The sequence below is a fragment of the Phoca vitulina genome, unplaced genomic scaffold (genome assembly GCF_004348235.1).
Source record: "Phoca vitulina isolate PV1807 unplaced genomic scaffold, GSC_HSeal_1.0 scaffold46, whole genome shotgun sequence".
NCBI lineage: Eukaryota > Metazoa > Chordata > Mammalia > Carnivora > Phocidae > Phoca > Phoca vitulina.
Window position 1 is genome coordinate 2,539,641 of NW_022589749.1, and position 21,451 is coordinate 2,561,091.

The 21,451-nt window shown below is 44.7% G+C and overlaps 1 protein-coding gene across 3 annotated transcripts in view; it reads left to right on the forward strand.

The window, feature by feature from the left end:
• The window catches only part of KSR2 (kinase suppressor of ras 2), a 417,297-nt gene that overhangs the window by 61,816 nt on the left and 334,030 nt on the right, over positions 1-21,451 (forward strand). For all 3 annotated transcript variants that reach the window (XM_032431391.1, XM_032431394.1, XM_032431393.1), the window contains exon 2: positions 18,468-18,608. In XM_032431391.1, coding sequence (XP_032287282.1) covers positions 18,468-18,608 — 141 coding nt within the window. The remainder of the gene's footprint in view (positions 1-18,467; positions 18,609-21,451) is intronic.

The window sequence follows — 21,451 nt, forward strand, 5'->3', positions numbered from 1 at the left end:
CTAAGCTCTTTGTTGAAACCATAGCATTTATCACAATCTGTGGTTATCTTCTTTATGTTTACTTGTCATGTCTTTTTCCCACAAAAATACAAGTTCCATAAGAGCCGGGATCAAGTATGCCTTGTTGACTCTTTTATTCCAGGCCTTAGCATGGTGGTTGGCACTTCCTTGAAATCGGCTATTTATTCATTGTCGTCTATGTGCCAGATACTATGAGAAGCACTTGAAAACATTATCTTATTCTATGTGTTTGGTTATAAACGAACCTTATTATTAAGAGTAGTAATAGAAATTTATATCACTTGGATGTAACAGCTATACATAGCATGATGTGCCCACTATGATGTCATTCATGTTCAAAATGGGAGTCAATCCTGGGTTCCCTGTGTTTTCGTTATGTGGTGCTAAGCAAGTACCATGAGTGAAATGCTTATATGATGGATAGATGGTTGCATGGATGCATGGATGGGTGGATGGACAGATGGTGGATGGATGGTTGCATGGATTGATGGGTGGGTGGATGGATGGGTGGATGGACAGATGGTGGATGGATGGTTGCATGGATAGATGGATGGGTGGATGGATGGGTGGATGGACAGATGGTTGCATGGGTAGATGGATGGGTGGATGGACAGATGGTGGATGGATGGTTGCATGGATTGATGGGTGGGTGGATGGATGAGTGGATGGACAGATGGTGGATGGATGATTGCACGAATGGATGGGTGGGTGGATGGACAGATGGTGGATGGATATTTGTATGGATGGATGGATGGGTAGATGGATGGGTGGATGGGCAGATGGTGGATGAATGGTTGCATGGATGCATCAGTGGATAGAAGAATAGTTAGGTCAGATCTCTGAAATCATGGGATTCCAGGGTTGAAAGGAACCTTAAGACTCATCTAATTCAACCTCCCATCCACACAAGATTCCTTTCTGCTCACGTGGAAGCCAGTGTGGATATGTTTGTGGGTGTGTAGTGGACAATTGAATAGTGATTTGGAACACAGGAAATTATAAGTATCTGTCAAGGCCTGTTTTGGATGTCACCTCCTCCAGAGAATTTTCCCAGATTGTCCTTCCCAGACATCATCTCTCCATCCTTGGAGCACCTTGCTTGTGTCTCCACTGTAGCACCCACTACTCCCTACAATCAGGTGAAGGAGCTGTGCATCCACCTCGTCACTTCTCTACGTTCTGAGCTCCTTGAGAGGGGGGACTTGTTGGGAGCTGCAAGGTGCTTTCCTCTTTAAGTGGTCTGGCCTTTTAGAGTTGCCTTTTAGAGGTGTTTTCCTTCTGAGGCCTGTAGCTGCCTGTGGGATTTCAGGGAAATGTGTGTCCTCTGTAAATGTGCACAGGATACCACAACATCCCCTTACAGGGCCCTGAATAGGATTGTGGTACAGAGGCTGGGGCCCCCTAAGCTATTCAGTCTCCTGTTCTCTCTGTTGTCACGACCTTAAATGATATGAATTGTTCTAAGACGCATAGTCCCTAATTGACCTTGCTGGACTTGAATCCACAACCTCGGTCTCTCGTTCCATCTCGTACCAACTCAACTGGCTGCCATGGCTTGTGGAAGGACTGCAGCTTCGGAGCCAGATGGCCCCGGGGTCAGCTGTGCCACTGCCCAGCTAGACTTAGTGCCAAGCAAGTCCATTGACTTCTTTTCCTCATATTGGCAGTGAGGCCAACTTCGTAGGTTTGAGAGAAGATACATAAAGAGCCCGAAACATGGGGCCTGCTGTCACCATTTCTTAGCTGTGGAGACACTTGGAGGAAAGGGACAGCAGGGGCTGGGGGGGCGGGGCGCAGTGGTAGCACGGTTACCATATAAAAAGGGGCACAAGAGGAAAAGAATCTCTCTCTCTCTCTCTTTCTCTGTGGAAAGTAGCTTTTCACTTCTCTCTCCTGTCAACAACCTCATTGCTAGGTTAGTAGCAGATGGTTGGAGTTGCCAATCTGTTGTGTTTGTATCTCTTTTTCACCAAACCCCCTCTGCACCCCCAAACAAGCCAAAACAAACAAAACAAAAAAAGTAATCGGGAGTCCAGGCTGGGAATCCAAACCCAGGACCCATGAGGCAGCTGTGGGTTTTGTGCATGGAGAGGGCCTTTCATTTGTTCATGTGGGCACAGCCTTCATTCATTCATGAATCCATTGTATGGATTAATGATTTCCCAGGGGGCAACCACTATGTTCATAGCAGGGAGAATTCAAAGATGACAAAGACAAGGCCCCCTCCCCTTCAATACGTAAAATCTGGTGGGGGAATTAGGAAATGAATATAAATAACCCTAATACAGACAATATATTATAGGTGGCAAGCATAAACACTGTGGTTTAGGTGGTAAGGGTGGTGAGGTATACTTTTGGGTGGGGAAGAGAGAGAGCTTCCAGGGAGAGTGAGCATTTGAGCTTGAACTTGAAGGATAAACAGGAGGTCAAAAGGCAGGGAGGTCAGATCAGAAGTGCAGAAGGGTCTAGAGCAGGTGCCCTCGAGTCAGAATGTGCATCAGAATCACCTTGTGAAGAACTCATTGCCATGTCACTCCCACAGTTTCATTCAGTGGGTCTTCTTGTGGACTTGGAGTAAGGGGTTGTGGGGTTCGTAATAGGGGAGAAGTGGCCAGGGCCCCGCAGACCAGGGTAAGGCATTTGGATGGTACTCAGTGTGCCCTGGGAATCTATGGAATGCATCTTTTGGGGAGAAATGGAAAGCATTGAGGCCATGGGAAAGGAAGGTCTTGGGTGACATTCTCAGGACCTTGGGCCTTTGTCCATGACTGCAACAAGATCTGAGTGGGAGAATGCCCCAAGCTCAGCTTGACAGAACGACCTCACACCTCTGGAGGGACCTTCTCTCAGCAAATCCTCAGCTCTTTGTAGTCATCCCTTTATTCAACCCCTAAACACACCTGGAGAATAGAAGGGATTAGGTATGCCTTTTTGCTGAGGGGGAGGAAAATGGGGAGAAGAAATGCCGTGGAGAAAAGGTTATATCTTACTTCCAAGATGGTAGCCACTGGTCAGTTGCTTGTGGCTATTTAAAGCTACATTAATGAATATTAAATACAACTTTGAATTCAGCTCCTCAGTTACAAGCAGTAGCCACATTTCAGGGACTCAGCAGCCACATGGGACCACTGGACCACATCTTGGACAGCACAGATGTAGAGCATTGCCACCATCACAGAAAGTTCTACTGGACAGCGCTGGCTTAAGTGATTGGCTGAGTGAGGTTCTATCAGCTTGTTCAGGAGAGAGCCAGATGGGAAGCTGGTCTTCTGAACAACTCCCAGCTTGGAACTCTTCTTGCTCTATGATTTCCCTTTGCTGATCCATGGTAGGAATGTGTGTGAGAGCCTCCCTGCTTGGAGGTTTTTTTGCTTGCAATGCAAAACCAGGAGGCTCACGCCCCAACCCTGAGCCCCACCTGCCTGGCGAGTGTTCTCGTCTGAACACTGTTGCCAAGGTCCCAGGTGCAGCACAGAGACATGCAAACATGCTTTTCCTTGCCCAGCAAGGCTGAGACTAGCGTAAACCTACAAAGGATACTTTTGCCCTTCCCCCATTGGTGTCACCTATAAGAATAATCCTGGAATTTTTGAACTTGGAGTCACTCTGCAGAGCAACCCTTTTTTAACCTCTCATTTAATGGATAGAAAAACGAGTCCATGAGAGGTCCCACAGCAACTTAATTGCTGAGCAGGGACTTGAATGCTGGGCCCCTGCCTTTGATTTTAGTCTTTCATCACCCGTGCATTCAAAGGGTATAGTGATGTATGGTTCATCTTGGCTGGACCACTTTCCGGCTAACTTGAAATTTTCCAGCTGTATTTTGGGGTCAGAATCTTTTCCTGTGTGTGCGAAATTTACCAACTGGGGAAAAAAAATCAAAATCACTTGAACCACTCCCTGATTTCCATCTGAAGCTACTCAGTATTGAGCGGGGGTCAGGGTGACCGTAATATTGAGAATTTGGCAAAAATCCTTATATCCTTATAAAATAAAATGGAGAGGGGTTAGTGGATGCGTTTATGGCCTTTGTGCTTCCTCCTGAAGGATTTAATGGACTCTCTTCATTCTGGGGTAAATTTCACAGCCAGTATTCCCTGTTCTGTTCTCTACCTCTCCCACTCAAATCGGCTTCATATATACCTATCCCTCATGTCCTTGGGGAGCCTGCGCCTGCGTTTTACATTGAGGCAATGTTGCAAATCTTTTTTTTCTTAAGATTTTATTTATTTACTTAGAGAGAACACAAGCAGGGGGAGTGGCAGGCAGAGGGAGAAGCAGGCTCCCTGCTGAGCAAGGAGCCCGATGTGGGACTTGATCCCAGGACCCTGAGATCATGACCTGAGCCAAAACCAAGAGCTGATTGCCCAACCGACTGAGCCACCAAGGCGCCCCTCTGCTTGTGCTTTTAATTCAGTGTATATACAGTATTATTCTGTTCGTGTCAGTCTAGCAAATTTCAGCAATCGCATACAGGGGATTTTGCATCATATTTGCTTCCACTGACAACTGTAGTGAATTAAACATCGCCAAACAATGTAAACTGTATTTATAAATTTGATATACAGGAATTTCTTTAAAGTGCTCTGTTGACAGACAAGCCTTCCCAACTATTTATATAGCACATAGAAATCTAAAAAATCAAACTTACAAATACGCTGGGCCTTAAGCCACTCCCTAATAGTGTACATAAATTGAATACAATTTCAATGTCAAATGCACGTCTAAATCAGTTATTCAATTACACGTTTCAAACCAGAAAGGTGAATTCTTACTCTAACTGGCCAAATTATTTAAAACCTTAAGAGAATAGAAAATAAATACTCCAAAGGCACGGACTCTTTAATTCAAATAGTAATACTATAGGTTTTAATTATCTTAAATATGTCTATTATTCATCCTAGATTTTCCCAGAACTTAAAGGTGCTAACCCATTCAGGAAACTAGTTTGTCTCACACAATTCTAAGCTCAAATTCTAATGACATTTTTGGGGGGTTGAATTCTCTGATTGTCTGACATCACATAATGACTGTGAGGGATGCTTTCTGGATTTTTTTTTTTCTTCTGTTTTTTGGATTTTTGGTCAGTGGTGCCCATAAGATGCCCTAGTCCTGTTTATTCACTGTGTTAAATATTTGTGTAATTTTAGTTCATTTTAATTTCCCTGTACATAGCCGCATGTGCTGAGTGGCTGGTCTATTGAGCAGTGTGGGTCTGGACAGAGCAGGCTTCCATGGTCAAAGTGAAGAAGTTGCCCCAAAGAGACTTACTTTTAGTGCATATGTGTTTTGTGTTTTTTCCCTTTGATGTGTCTGGTCTTCATTTCTGGGGTCTTAGTTCTACTTTTCCTATAGTTCAGGCAGTGGATAATAAGGCAACATATTGGCTTTGCTCCCCTAAAGTCAGCCCTGGACAAAACACATGTTATTATTTATCACGCAGGCCCTCCTTGTTCCAAAAAGGTTGGGATTGGTTACACCTGTGGCCAACCTAAGTTTGCCTTAGGGGACCCTGCATCTTATTTTTCTCCCTGCTTTTTCTCCTCCTTTTTAGGATTGTTGGTACTACATACATCACTTGAAACTGCCCTCTCTGGAATTTCAACCCCTCAAGACTCATTAATTTAATCAGATCACCTAATTGGCACTGCAGTGGTAATGAGTGATCAAAAAACCCGAAGCCAGTGGTTCTGGACTTTTTGCCTTTGTCAGAACTACCTGGGGATCTTGTTTAAAAGAAATGAGAAGCCCCCTTGTCCCCAAGAGTATTTGATTCCACATGTGTGGGTTGGGGAAGCAGGGGCTCAGCATGTGTATTTTTAACACCGTCCCAAGGGGGTTCTGCTGCAAGCTATGTTGGACCACTTTAACCTGTGGTGTGGAAATAAGGAATGGGACAGGTTCGGGGGGCAATTTCGGGCCTTGCTTGTTTTCCATGTGACTTTCAGACAAGTTGCATTGTTACTCTGAGCCTCTCGTTTCTCATCTTCATAATGGGGGTAATTGGGCTCTTAGCCCTTTGTGTGTGTATGTAATAAAATATTAATGAAGCACTTAGCACAATGCTTGGCACATAGTAAGTGCTCAGTAAAGCGTAGCTATGATTATGTTTATGACTATATTATTATGTAATAGCGTATTGATAACAGCATCATTAGTAACCTAATGACGTAGTGAAACAGTAGGCGTAGGCTAGCATATAAGAAGGATCAGCAAATGTCAGTTTTATCATTAGAAATATATACTATATAGTATACATACTATTATATTTCTAATTGTATTATGTATTATATGTCTATGAATTCCTATCTATGATTTATGTCCGAATATATATTATACAGTATATAGATATACTAATGTATTCTAACGTGTTTTGTTATAGCATAAATATTAAAATTATAGTGATGGACTATGTGAGAAAGTTACCAGGGGACCTGGCATCTAGTAAGTGCTCATTAAATCAGTGAAACTCCCCCCCCCCCATTTTTTGTCATATTCATTAGCAATAATAATGTAAAGAAAAGGAAAAGCCACCAGCAGCCTTGAGGGCTTTACCCCCAAGCCACGTGCAGTGGGCATTTTTCTGAAGGAGTGGGCTTGGTTCCAGCACCCCTGGGGGACAGCCCAGACTGGTGGGTCCTGTCTGCTTCAGCCTGAGGGATGCCACCCTAACGGATCTGGGGTAGGGAGAGGAGGAAGAGTGCCATCTCCCAGGCCTCCAGCCCTCAGCTGGGAATTTGCCTGCGGATGCAAATCGGCCTGTTACTTGAGACGTTAGCGAGTCAAATCATTCTCTCCACTGTCAGCTGGCCCCGCCGAGCGCCAGGGATGTTATGACAATGGTCGCCCTGGCAACCGCGGGAAGGCGTCGGGGCGCCTGGCTGGGCCCCGCTGCAGCCCGGGGAATGCAGAGCCTTGGCCGCAGAGCCGGGGGTGGGGGGCCCCGGTTTTGAATGAGCAGCGCCCACTGGAAAAGGGGTTGGGACGTCCTGGGAGAGGCCTGGCCCTCCCCCCAACCCTGATGAACCACCCAGAAAAATGTCCTGGGGACACCGCTGTGCCCGCTGGGGGCCAAGCCCGTGGTGCTCTCTGGAGCTGGCATTCTGATGGGGGTGTGTGTGATGGTGCTGATGGAGGGCGTAACCATGGAAACCAATCAACAGGATCATTTGTGGGCTAAGGATAAGTGCTACTGAGGAAAAAAGCAGGGTGGTGTGATGGTGACACGGGGGGGGGGGCGGTTGGGAAGGGGTGGCACCCGAAGGGTAGGAGAGTGCCATTTGTGCCTGCAGCCGGAGGAGAGAGCTCTGGGCAGCAGGAAGAAGCGCAGAGGCGGGGGCGCTGTGGGTTCGCGGCTTCAGCTCTCTGCTGCTAGCCGGTGCCTGCCTGCCGGAAGGTAGTGATAGTGGGGTGTTTGCCGACAGGCAGCCCTAAGGGGGGGACAGGGCGCTGTGGAGTCTGCCTCGTCATCCGTGGGATTGTAAGGCCAGTTATGCCACATTTCTGAGCCTCAGTTTCCTCATGTGTAAAATGGGTGGGAGAGGAGACCCTCCCCTTGACATTGCCATGGGGTTTACAGGAGAGATGATTTGTGAAAGATCACTTAGAATATCCTCAATCTGCCCTGCCCTCCCTTCCAGCTTTCATACACTCTGCTTTAGCTTTTTTTTTTTTTTTTTTTTTTTTTTTTTAAATAGCACCTAAGGGGCACCTGGCTGGCTCAGTCAGAAGAGCATGTGACTCTTGATCCTGGGGTCGTGAGTTCGAGCCCCATGTTGGATGTAGAGATTACTTAAAAAAAATTAAAACAAAATAGCACCTAAGCAATGATGGTTTGGGGCTCAGCAAACCGAACCCCAGGGGCTTGCCCATGGGTCCCAGGGTTTATCTTGGTTTAGATTCTAAGTGAAAGGTTCCCCATTTCACATTAGAGATTTCAGACATGATTATTTATAGCTCTGTCACATGTCTTGACTTTAAACTTTTTTTTTTGTTGTTTATGCTGCTAAATTTACCATCATGCTAATACAGAGTACAGTAATAAGGCACTGAGGATGCTCAGATCCAGGAGGGTCTGAAAAATTTTTCCATCTGCGGTGGAAGGTGCCAGGCTGCCCCCTGGTGTGGAGTTGGAGAACTACATCTCTCGGTCTCCTCTCTCAAGACTCCTGGGATCCTTCAGACCCCAGGTCCAGAGACCTTATTTTGCATCCGGGCAGGGCAAGGCAAGGGTGGGTGGTGGGCTCAGCATGGATGTGGTATTTCCAGGAGCCCTGTGTTTCTTCACTTGAAGGTGGGACCTTTGGACCTTTTGCAGTTCAGCTCTGCATGGACTTGAATTGAGGGTGACCTAAAAATAAATTAGGACACCTGGCAGGGTGAGGACATACAAAGACCCATTTCCAATTGTGCTTCTCAACCTTGACCTCTAGGCCGTTTGGACCCTCTGCTTCTGCAAAGAGCTATCGCTAAGAGGGCACATGACTGGTAATCAGACCCTGAGTTTAAATCCTGACCTGGTGCTGCTTTAGTCGTGTGAGCTGGGGCAGGATTCCAGTGGTCCTGAACCTCACTTTCCCATCTGTGGCATGCCAATAACAATCTAACACCCACTTCAGCATTGCTGTGGTGCTCTCTTATAAGGCAGTATCCTTGAAAACATTGTGGAAAGTAATTCATTTAGTGACGTAGGGGATTCAGCTTCATCACTGAAATTCCCTGAGTGTGGAGGTCAGTGCCTCTCATACCCTCTGGGTTGAAGAATCAGCTTTTTTGTTTTCCTGGCACTTTGTAGCCAATGCTTTTGTGAAATATGATAAAAACGATTTAGTGAAAAAATGAAGGGGACCGAAATATCCAAACAAAATACAAGCCTCACTTTGACGATATTAGATTCAACGGACAGAAAAGCACTCTGTCCAATAGCTATCAAAGTAACGAAATGCTCTCGATTTCTGTACTAATCTGAAGGAGCCTGGCCTTCACAGCCTTCAAGAGCACATGTCTTCAGGCTACACTAGAATAGCTGAATAGCCCTGCCCTAGAATGTGTAATTGATTTTGTAACCCTCCCTGTTGGTATTTAGAAAGCACCTTAAAACACACACACACACACGCAAGCATGGACACACATGCACGTGTGCACATACACACACACAGTAAATGAATGAATGGCAGGCCTTGCTTCTCCTAGAATAAACATAGAACTCCCATCATTATCATCCTGTAATCATGGCAAGTTGCTCTCTACGAGACTGTTCTCTTAATTTTGCATCCTTGGTGCCTGAGCCGAAGCCTGGCTGCTCTTCGTTCTGGCTCCTCTCATGTGGCCTCATGATTCGTGTTTGCACGTCTGTCTCGTCTGCCCCACTGGGAGCCCCTGCAGGCCTGGACGGGGTGTAGACTGCTCTTTGAATTCCCAGGGCCCTGGACAGGGTCTTGTCCCTCGGAGTCGCGCAGTGAATGCCTGCTGCCCACAGGAGCCCACCGCCCTGGAAGGGAGCTGTTCACCCAGGTGCCACACCGGCTTCCAGAACTAGGTTTCTGCCCTGGTTTTCTTGTCCAAGGATCCCGATGCTTACTTAAGCTTGTCAAAGAACCAAACTGCTTTCATTCCATCATTTAGACAGTAGATGGATGTTTCTCCCTTGCCTGACGCTCAGTGACATTGGGGTGCTTGTGTTTTTATGAATTCTTGGGTCTTCCCCAGATTCACTGAATCAGGCTTCCTAGGGGATGGACCTAGAAGGTTGATTTTTGAACAGACATCTCCAGATGATTCTTCACTTGATATTAGCCAAAAGGCCGAGAAATGATTCCAGATGATTCTTATGGTCAGGGAATGGGGGAAAGAGGAAGCTTGTATGTAAAATTATCTGATACCTTGGAGAGCAGCTAAAGCTCTATGGCCCTCAGTCTCCTCATCTGTAAAATGGGGATATCTCTGGGGTTGTGAAGGTTAAATGAAATAATGTATATGAAATGTTTAGCAGAATACCTGATATTATATATCTATATATAAAATACTATATGTATATACTATATATACTCTATACTTAGTATGATAAAATATATACTAAGTATAACATGTATATAGTTATATATAGTTCAGTTATATATAATTATCAAATGTATAATATAGGGCTATACATAAACTTTTATATACATATTTAATGAAATGGTTGACAATGTACATATCATATATATGAGAGATATATATCATGTATACATCAGGTATTGTTTTTTTTTTTTTTTTTTTTTTTTTTTTTTTTTTTTTTTTTTTTTTTTAAAGATTTTATTTATTTATTTGAGAGAGAGAATGAGAGACAGAGAGCATGAGAGGGAGGAGGGTCAGAGGGAGAAGCAGACTCCCTGCCGAGCAGGGAGCCCGATGCGGGACTCGATCCCGGGACTCCAGGATCATGACCTGAGCCGAAGGCAGTCGCTTAACCAACTGAGCCACCCAGGCGCCCATATCAGGTATTGTTTAAGTGCTTTATATGCATGATTTCATGCAATCTTCATATACATGGTGTGTATATGCACTGTTCCCAGCTAGCATTGTTGAATGGATTAAAAATGAACTGCAGTAAAAATCTAGAACTTATTTAATGAGGTGGCTGACATTGGCCATGTCCCACATGTCTTTATTGTTGGTAAATGTCTGATTTTCATGAGGTTTGTAACTAATTATCCCATAAGTAATTCAAGCTTATGGAAAGGTGATAAGATATACATGCACAGAAATAAGCAAGTAAATCTCACCTATGATAACCCAGAGATGCAGTTTAACCTTTTCTAAACTCTAAATGGGGCAGTAATTAGACCTACATCATCAAGTGGCGGTGCAGAGTAAAGACGATTCATAAAAAGTGTTTCTCACGGCATTTGGCTTGGGGAGAACCCCTGTTGGCTGAGAGCCGTGATTATTCGACACCACAAATCTTGGGGACCCGGTGGGTGAGCTGCTGATTCCCAGAGGAATACATCCCATTTGGGAAGTATTGCATGACTTCTGCCTAGTCCAGCTTCACACTCGGGGCAGGTTTCTGGGTTTTTCCCTGCTCAGATTAGCCATGCTCTTGTCCCCGAAAAGTGACTCTTGTTCCCATTTGCCTTGAGGGGAAGCCCCGGTCCTGTGGCTTCCCTCCTTGCCTCTCTTCCCTACTCCATCTGCTTCTTGAACCCGTCTCTCTCTCCCCTGTTCCTAAGGCATCATAGTGGGGGCGCCCCTTGATTCTTGGTCCCAGGCAGGTGTAGGTCCAGTCTCTGGGTGACGCTGAAAACACCTCCCAGAATTCAAGCATTCCTTCCACAGGCAGTCAGGACACGGTGTTTGTGTCGGACGAGGGCTCAGCCTGCCTTCCGCACAGACAGCATCTCCTGTGATGCCTGGGCAGGAGGTGGTGGTATAATATGCCCATTTTACAGATGAGAAAGGAGAGGCTCAGGGAGCGGACATGACTCGCCAAAGCCTCGGAACTGGAATTTAGAAACTCACTTCTCCCACAATCCCTGGAAGCCTTCCCAAGATGAGTGAGGGGTCCACACCCGACTTTGGGTTTCCAGTTCAGTGGGAAGGACCTGTGAGCAACTCAGTGCAGCACCCTGGTAAAGGGAGGGAGATTTGGGCTCCTGCCCTGGCTCCCCAGCTTCAGTAGTTTTGTGGATCTGGGTATGTGATTTAACCTCTCAACACCTCAGGGTTCTCGTTCACAGAATAGGCTCAGAATACCAGCCTCACAGCCAACATTGTCTCATGGATTAAAAGCGAACAGACACATTCAAAGCAATTGTCCCACTGCTCCAGGCTCATTGCAAGTATTTAGTAAATGGTGGCTGCTCTCGGGGCTGTTATTCCTGAAAATGCTCTATCATAGCCGACAAAGATGCCCCCAGCAGACATCACAGAACCGCTCACATCATGGGCTTTTGACCCCGGTATCAAAGGAATCCCTCATGCAGAAGATTAAAAGGAATGAGTTAGATCTGTAGGAACTATCAGGGAAAGATGCTCGAGGCTTGCTACTGGGTGAAAAAAGTAAGATACAATTTATGTGGGAAAAAAAACAACCCTACACATCCACCTATGCTGCTAAGTTTACACACACACACACACACACACACATACACACGTATGGAAATGCATAGAATCATCGAAAAAGGTCTGGAAATATGGACACCAAACTAGTCTCAGTGGTTACCTCCATTATGTCCAGGGAGAAGAGGACCAGCATTAGCCTGAGTGGACAAAGGGAGCTTTGGCCTTATCCAAAATGGTCTAGCTTTTTCCACAAGGAAAAGGTATACATGTGCTCATTAAATAATTAACATTAAAATAAAGTTATCCTTTCTGCAGTGTTGCGGCCTTGGAGTCAGATTGGGTTTGAATCCTAGCTCTCTACTTACTAGCTGTGTGATCGTGAACAAATCGCTTAACTTCTCTGTGCTGAATTTCTCCATCTGTGAAATGTAGATCTCAACAGCATCTAGCCCCTGGGGATGTGTGGATATATTGACATGATGCGTGGTAGCCCTTCAGCCTGGGCTTGGCACATGGAAGTGCTCAATAATGGTACTTCTATTTCAACTATTGTTCTTGTTTCATTGATGCTTCCAAATCTAGAAAGGGCTCCTCAGCCCTTTAAGATATCCAGTGTCTTCGTTACTAGCTGATTATAATGCAAGAAAAAACTGTGATAAATGTTATAATGGAGTAGGTAAAAATAAAATGCGAGGGAAGATTTGATAAGTTCTTGCTGGAGAAGGTGACATTTGAGATGAACTTTGGAGAAAAAATCGGATTTCTAGGAGTTGATGGGGTGGTGTATCAGTTAGCTGTGCATCCCAATAATGCTCCGTAACAAATGACCACAAAACCTTAGTTGCAGCCAACATAAACATTTGTTGACCATGCATCTGGGGATCAGTTGCAGATTCCTGGCTCTTCTGATCTTGGCTGGGCTCACTCACAGCCAACAGCCTGGGAACACTTGGCTTTTGCCTGAGCTGAGATGGCTGGCTTTGTCTGGGATGTTGGGGAAGACTTGGCTTTGCTCTCCCTGGTCCCTCCTCCTTTGGTTGATTAACTGACCAGCCTGGACACATTCTCATGGACATGGCAGATCCAAGGCAGCAAGTAGAACCATGCAAAGCCTTTTTCTATTGGCTGAGGTGAGAAACTTTCACAACCGATTGGAGGGTTGTGGGCACAGACTCTGCCTCGTTTGTGAGTTAATTGTAAGGGCACATTGCAAAGGGTATGGAGGCAGGAGGCATAAAGGAATCGGGGTATCTTTACAATCTACCACAGGTGGGTATAGAAATGACTTCTAGGGGCGCCTGGGTGGCTCAGTCGGTTAAGCGGCTGCCTTCGGCTCAGGTCATGATCCCAGGGTCCTGGGATCGAGCCCCGCATCGGGCTCCCTGCTCGGCGGGAAGCCTGCTTCTCCCTCTCCCACTCCCCCTACTTGTGTTCCCTCTCTCCTGTCTCTCTCTCTCTCTCTCTGTCAGATAAATAAATAAAATCTTTAAAAAAAAAAAAAAAGAAATGACTTCTAGATGGGGGGACCTGAACAAAATCATAGAGGGGGGACATTTGAGGTGATGTGTTTAGGGAATTGCATGGAAATGAAAGAGGTAAGGAAGGAGAAATGGACTACAACTGAGCCCTGAATAATGTCTGAATTTGAATGTTATTCTATAGAACAGTGTTTCCCCAACTCATTAGTTTGACACCACCATTGTGCTTTTTGCTGTATCTGTGTATGTTCTTTTAAAAAAATATTTCATTTATTCATTTGAGAGAGAGAGAGAGACAGAGCACAAGCAGGGGAGAGGCAGAGGGAGAGGGAGAAGCAGACTCCCCACTGAACTGGGAGCCCAACAATGCGGGGCTCGATTCCAGGACGTGGAGATCACGACCTGAGCCGAAGGCAGACACTTAACCATCTGAGCCACCCAGGTGCCCCTTGTGTATGTTCTTTAAACCCACTCAATTTTTAAAAACATACACGTATTTAAAAATAAACATTATACAACTATTATAATGGAAAACTAGTATCACTTTGCCATGAATGGAAGGCAGTCAAGAAAATTAACACAACAGGGGCACCTGGGTGGCTCAGATGGTTAAGCCTCTGCCTTCGGCTCAGGTCATGATCTCCAGGTTCTGGGATCCAGCCCCGCATCAGACTGCCAGCTCAGCGGGGAGTCTGCTTCTCTCTCCCCCTCTGCTTGTGCTCTCTCTGTCTTTCTCTCTCTCTCTCTCTCAAATGAATAAATAAAATCTTAAAAAAAAAAAGAAAGAAAATCAACACAACAAAAACAGTAGCATCATGGGATGCCTTCAGCTCAGGTCATGATCTCAGGGTCCTGGGATGGAGTCCCGACCGTCTCCTCGCTCAGTGGGGAACCTGCTTCTTCCTCTCCCTCTGCCACTCCCCCCTGCTTGTGTTCTCTCTCTCTCTCTCTCTGACAAATAAATAAAATCTTTAAAAAAAACAACAAACGAACAAAAAAGTGGTGTCATTATTACACTGTGCTCACTATTGTTACCTGCCCAAGGCTATGAGTCTATGTCCTGCTCTCTGTTACAGAGATCAGAACATGCTAGGTGTTAAAGACATAGCATCACTGGACAGAGACTGTCTCCTTGATATATGGTCAGATAGCTGAAGAGAGATTTGGACGGAGAACATGCTTACTATGCGACCCGTTGTCACTCAATGCCATCCCTCAAGTTATCAGTATGACCCACACTTGGGAGATCTGCTATTCAAGAATGGGTGTTTGAGCGGGGTTGTGACATGGCTCCCTGGCTCCTGCCATTCAGCATCAGGGCTCAGTCTGGTTTTTCAGTCTTCTGTGACAATGAATGCTTAATCAAAAATATGAGAGACTGGGGCACTTAGCTGGCTCAGTTGGTGGAACGTGTGACTCTTGATCTCGGGGTTGTGAGTTCAAGCCCCACGCTAGGTGTAGAGATTACTTAAATAAAAACTTAAAAAAATAAAGGTATGAGAGACATGATGTTGCTGGCTTTCTTTGACACTGCTTTCTTTGTTTCTTTCTTTAAGTCAAGAAACCACATTGTTTTTATCGTTTTTATTTATGTCAAGAAACCATTCTTATTTCTTTTGCCATATTTGAAATCCAACACGGGCACATAAAGGCATAAAATAATGAAGAGTAAAACTGTATTTATTTAGGTGAAAAGCTTGAGGAAGGCCAGTTAGCAAAAATCCCAAATTTATAGATATAGTTAATAAAGTAAGCATGTATTCCTTTTAAGCAATTTCTTTAAGTTGCTTAGATTTAAATCCTATGAATTTCAGAATCAGGATTTAAATAATGAGTTAGGAAGACAGTTTTTAGTTTAACCCAACTAAAATACCTTTCTTTGCAGTATAACTTTACTCTGTATATTTTAACCATTGGAAAAAGGATACATTTGATCTTTAAAGAATATGTATTTTGAAAGAGATTAATTTTAATTTATCAGAAAGACTTTTTCTGGTACTGAGAGTTAGTAAATTTGGGGCATAACCCCTCCAAGGAAACTGTGGCAGATGCTTGGGAGTTTATGGGGCACAAAATCAGCGCCGTTGCTACGCATTCGGCACCGCTTTGCATGAATAATCCCTTTTAACTCTCCCCAAAATCCTGTGAAGTAAGTACACTTGAACCTTCACTTTCCAGGTGAGGAAACCGAGGTTTAGAGCAGTTTTGAAACTTGCTTGAGGTCCTTTGGCTGCTGAGGAGCACGGTGGATACTGGAGCCCAGGTTAGCCTGATTCTGGTGCCCAAGGTTCGAGCCCCTCCCTCCAACACACGGGCATGGAAAAAAAAAAAATTAAAGACTTTACAGTAGAGTCCTCTTTCTCTGGTTCTATATTGTGCTCTTCTATTTTTGCAATTACTAATAAGCCCTCAACTTAAATCAGTGCAAAGGAGCAAGCCTGCTGGGCATGCTTACTGCCAGTAATAGGTGACATGATCTCAGGGTCTGAGCGATCCATTTTGCTGTTAATTGCAGGGGTTTCTTTTCTGTGCGGCAAAGAAAGTTATAATTCTGAGACCTCTTTTGTCCTGAAACTTACTAGAATAGAGAGAGAGAGTGGTAACTGTTGGAGACAGTTTTCATATCTAAATCTACCTTGTTTTTGAAAGTTTACACAGTATTCCGTCCTATGGATGTGCTGTAATTCACTCATACTTAATTTTTCGGTTAATGTACCTTTTTATTTTTTTATTTTTAAAAAGATTTTATTTATTTATTTGAGAGAGAGCGGGGGTGTGGAGGAGCAGAAGGAGATGGAGAGAGAGTCTTAAGCAGACTCTGTGCTGAGCACAGAGCCCCACATGGGGCTCAGTCTCACCACCCAGAGATCACGATCTAAGCTGAAGCCAAGAGTCGGACACCTAACCAACTGCACCCCCTGGGCACCCCTCGGTTAATGTACCTTTTAAAACATGGTTTTCCAGATTTTATTTTTAAGTCATCTCTACACCCAACATGGGGCTCAAACCCACAACCCTTGAGATCAAGAGCCATGCACTCATCGGACTGAGCCAGCTAGGCGCCCCAACACACATAGAGTTTTAAAAATATAAATGTAATCATAGTATATGCTGTCTTTGCGGATTGCTTTTTCACTGAAGATGAAAATCTTGGAGATTTTCCCGAGTCAATATGTATCAATCTACCTTTTCAAGTCTTTAAAATTATTGTGCTGCAGTAACGAGCCAGGCCTTTATCCCCATGTACACACATATATAAGTATTTCTGTAGGGTGGATTCCTAGAAGTGAGACTATTAAAACATTGAGACAAAAATCAATGCCTTCTGGTGGCATTCTCAATGGTTTCTCTCATTCTTGGTGACACTGGATAGTATCGGTGTTAAAGAAATTTTGCCAAGGCCATCTAAACATTTTTTCCATTAATAAGCAGGTAATACATATACTTCATATTTTCTAATTTTGCTGTAGAGAAGCAAATAGAAAAAATCTCTATCAATAATCTTAATATTTATTAATAATCTCATTAATAATCTTAATTATAATGATTATTAATCTGAGTAATCTTAATCACCTATAATCTTACTAGCAGAGATAACTACTGCTCATATTTTGTCATATACCCTCCCAAGGGTTTTTCTGTGCATCTCTACACATATAGTTTTATAAATTTTTAATGCATGATTTGTACATTATAAATATTATACATATTTTATACATTATTTTTAATGATATGCCATCATAAAGCTATATTGTAATGTACTTACATCATCCCCTATTGTTGAAGAGTTGGATTGTTTCCAATTTTTCGTGGCTCTTTTCAATTTAGAGCAAAGCTTTGTGAATATTCTTAATTATTTCTTTAGTATAAAACCCTACAGGAGCACTGTCCTTAGAAATACGTTGTAAGTGACAGAGGTGTGCCAAATGTTAGTTTTTACATAACTAGTTTTCCTTTCTTGTGTCGTGGCATCTCTCCATAGCATGAGTTCATGTCCATCTCATTCTATAAGTATTCGTGAATTTGTGAATATTTGCATGTAAGATTCATGTAGTACAAAAGGATTTAATGAAATGTTTCTCTGCTGTACTTTTCATCTCTGTGACTTATTTATTCTATAACTGGAAGTTTGCACCTCTTCCTCCCCTGAAAAGTACAGCATTGGGAATATAGTCAATACCATTGTAATAACTTTGTACAGTGACAAATGTCACTATGCTTATCTGCTTCTGGTAGTGAGCACAGCATAATGTATATAATTGTTGAATCACTAGGTTGTGCACTTGATACTAATATAATATTGTATGTTGACTCTGCTTTAATTAAAAATTAAAGTAAAAACAAACAAAAATGTTTCTTCCACCCCTCTTCCTAACCCCCCTCTTCCCTTCCCTAGGTTATTAGAAATCCTCCCAGAGAGTGTCTGCATTTACGAAGATACATAAATGTAGACATTGCCCACATGCATGGGAGAGTATTTTTATGTACCAATGTATCTTGGAGATTGTTCTGTATGAGTACATAGCACGCTTCCTCATTTTATTTTATAGCTGCATAGAGTTCCCTTGTGTACCTGCATTTATGAGTCTCTTGCTGATGGACCCTCAGAGTGTTTTCAATCTTTTGCCAATCTGTAAGAAATATTCTTTTATAGTCCTCTTGCGCAGGACGGCATCTCTAGGTGAGTTCCTAGAAGTGGAATCTTTGGGTCCAAGGATCTATGCAGTGGAAATGTACGTGATTGCAGCCCAAAGGCCCCCCAGTAAAGTGACACCCCTGTGTGCCCCTCCTCCCTGCAGTTAAACCAGTCTTTAACATAGGCATTGGATGGGTTTCGGGCGGGGAGGGGGCAGTGGGGAGATTCTTGCTTATCCTCCCTTGGCTGTGCCTCTGAGACCCACCCTCTGTCCTTATCTGTCTCTGCAGAGCAAGCTGGTGAAGTACTTCAGCCGTCAGCTGTCCTGCAAAAAGAAGGTGGCCCTTCAGGAGCGCAACGCCGAGCTGGACGGCTTCCCCCAGCTCCGGCACTGGTTCCGGATCGTCGATGTGCGCAAGGAAGTCTTGGAGGTGACTGGAGATGGCCCCCGGCCCCTGCCCCTTACTGGCCAGAAGCCAGCCCCCTGCACAGCGGGTTTTTGCCTGTGCCCGGCACATAGTAAGCCCCCAATAAATATGTGTTGGAGGAAGGCGCAGAGAATCTCTGATGCTGTCCAAGTGGGTTGTTAAGAATATGGTTCTATGCTCAGTTGGATCCTCTTTCAGCTCTGCCACTCATTAGCTCAGTCACCTTGGCCGAGTCATGTTACCTTTTAGACTGGTGCTGTCCAGCAGAACTTTCTGCAATGTTGGAAATATTTTATATCTGTGCTGTCTGATGTGGTGGCCACCAGCCCCAGGGAGCTCTTGGGCACTTGAATTGTGATTAGTGCATGTGACTGATGAACTGAATTTTTAATTGTCTTTAATGTTAATTAATGTGGCCGGTGGCCACCATATTGGACACCACCGACTGAGGGCATTAGTTTTCTCATCTGTTAAATGGGGGTAATGATTGTCTCCTCTTCTGAAGTAGCTAGAATGATATAATGAGATGGTCCATCTAAAATGCTCCGCTCACATTTGGGCACCTAATAGCATTCAGCAAATGTCAGCTTGTTATTATTGTTGAAAGCTTTGGAAGTAACAGGTGTGGACCACATCCTTAAAATCTCAAGGATAGTGAGATTTTCCTACCCTCTTGGATCCCAGGTCCCCACTCTTTCCAGTGTCCAGGCCTTCCTAATAAAACCAGTCACTGAATATTTGGGGCCAGGAGTTGTCCTAAGGGCTTTACACCCAGGATCTTAACTGTTGAGGCTGTTCAGACCCTCACAATGGTCTTTTGAGGTGGGGACAATTATCCCCATTGTGCAGAGCAAGAATCTGAGGCTCAGAGATGAAGCGACTTCCCCTGCTAGTGAGTGGATGGTGCTGGCAGGAGAATGCAGCTCAGAAGGACTCTGGAGCAGGTGGGAAGCACTGTGCTTTCTCCTCCTTTGTCTGTTGCTGGGGACTCGCTGAGCTGGGTAGACAAGGGGGTGGCCCCCTTGCCTGCAGGACCAATTGCCATTTCTCATGGTGCCCCCTTCTTCTTGCTTGAAGAGGCTCGGAAGATTGTCTTCCACCTTTTGTCTTTTTCAGACCTTGACCTCTATGTGAGCTCGCCTGAACCCACCAGATGCTGAGCTAGACGAAGGACCCACATATTCCTCCATCCCTGCCCCTGCCCCCACCTCATGCATGCTCATTTGATGGTGTATGATTCTATGTTCCTTTATTTCCTTCCCAGGATGGAATTTTCATGTGAATATCCTTAAAATGAAAGGTCACGTATAACTACGGACAGTACATTTTATTTGCAAGGGCCAATCCACTTTTTAGAGGCTTTTGGGACCAATTATTTATCAAGCAGGGTGAATACAGAGACAAATCATCTCAGCCAAGGGCTGGAATCTGGTGGCCTCCAAGCTGTTCCTTGTATCTGATGCACAATTTCTGTTTGTCTGATACGGTGTTTGCAAAAAAAATTTTTGAGCCAATATTTAAAAGCATAAAGAGTTTGCATAAAACCCCTCCAGATCTCTGGCTTCCCTTGAAAAAGCCGAATTGCTGAACACAAGGCACTGAATTTCCATCTGGTGGCAATGACCTGATTTCTGCTGCCCCTTCAGATCATGCAGGCTCCTGCTAGTTGGCAGTTTTGCTCATTTACCTGGCCTGCAGGTGCCCCAGCTCTGGCTCTTACCTTAGGCTGTTAGAATCCTGGCTCCACCAACCAGGGGATGGGGAGGAGCTGGGGTTCCAGCTCTCTGCCTGCAGCTTCTGCATGCGTCCACCAGAGGTCCCCTTTCTGAGGGGGAACCAGCAGTATGGCAAAGGCTCCGAAGTAACAGCCTGGGTTCAAACTTACTTGCTGTGCATCCCTGCACAAGTGGTCTAACCTCTCTGAATTTTAGTGTCCTAATTACAGACCGATGATGATGATGATGAAAGTACTACTTTATGTGGTCTTTGTGACATTTAAAGAAAACCCAAGAGGGGCGCCTGGGTGGCTCAGTCGTTAGGCGCCTGCCTTCAGCTCAGGTTATGGTCCCAGGGTCCTGGGATCGAGCCCCGCATCGGGTTCCCTGCTCCGCGGGGAGCCTGCTTCTCCCTCTCCCACTCCCCCTGCTTGTGTTCCCTCTCTCGCTGTGTCTCTCTCTGTCAAATAAATAAAATCTTTAAAAAATAAATAAATAAATAAATAAAATAAAGAAAACCCAAGAAAAGCCCTTAAAACAGTGCGCCATCCGTTTCATTTTCGCTTATTATTGTCACTTTATTGAACGGAAGTGCATCTGCTCTGTTAGTCTGGGTTTCCTTAGGCTTTGTCCATTTTTTATGTCATTATTACTTTTGTGATTTTTTTCTGTGACCCCAAATTTCAGGGGAAATTTAGTATTTGGGGAGTAAATGATAGGATTAAAATGCACAAGTGAATCCTGAAGCAAAGAGGAGAATTCTTTTGGGTTGTGAATGAGTCCCTCTAAATGTGATTTTTTTGTACCTTCAGATCCTGGACCATCACTTTTCTTAAAGTGGGCTTTACAAGCCACGTGTCCCTATTTGAGAAAAGCCCTAAATGACTCAAGTATTGTTTTCTCCTGCTCCCTGCCCTAGTGAGTTGGAAAGGCACTGATTTGACTTCATGGCTTTTGCTCTGCATCTGTTTTGAGGCCGGGAAAGAAGTTTTCCTCCTTCTGGCTGCCAGTTAAATGTCCGTATTGGGGGTTGGCGGGGGGGGGGGGGGGGGGGGGGGGGGGGGGGGGGGGGGGGGGGGGGGGTGGGGGGGGGGGGGGGGGGGGGGGGGGGGGGGGGGGGGGGGGGGGGGG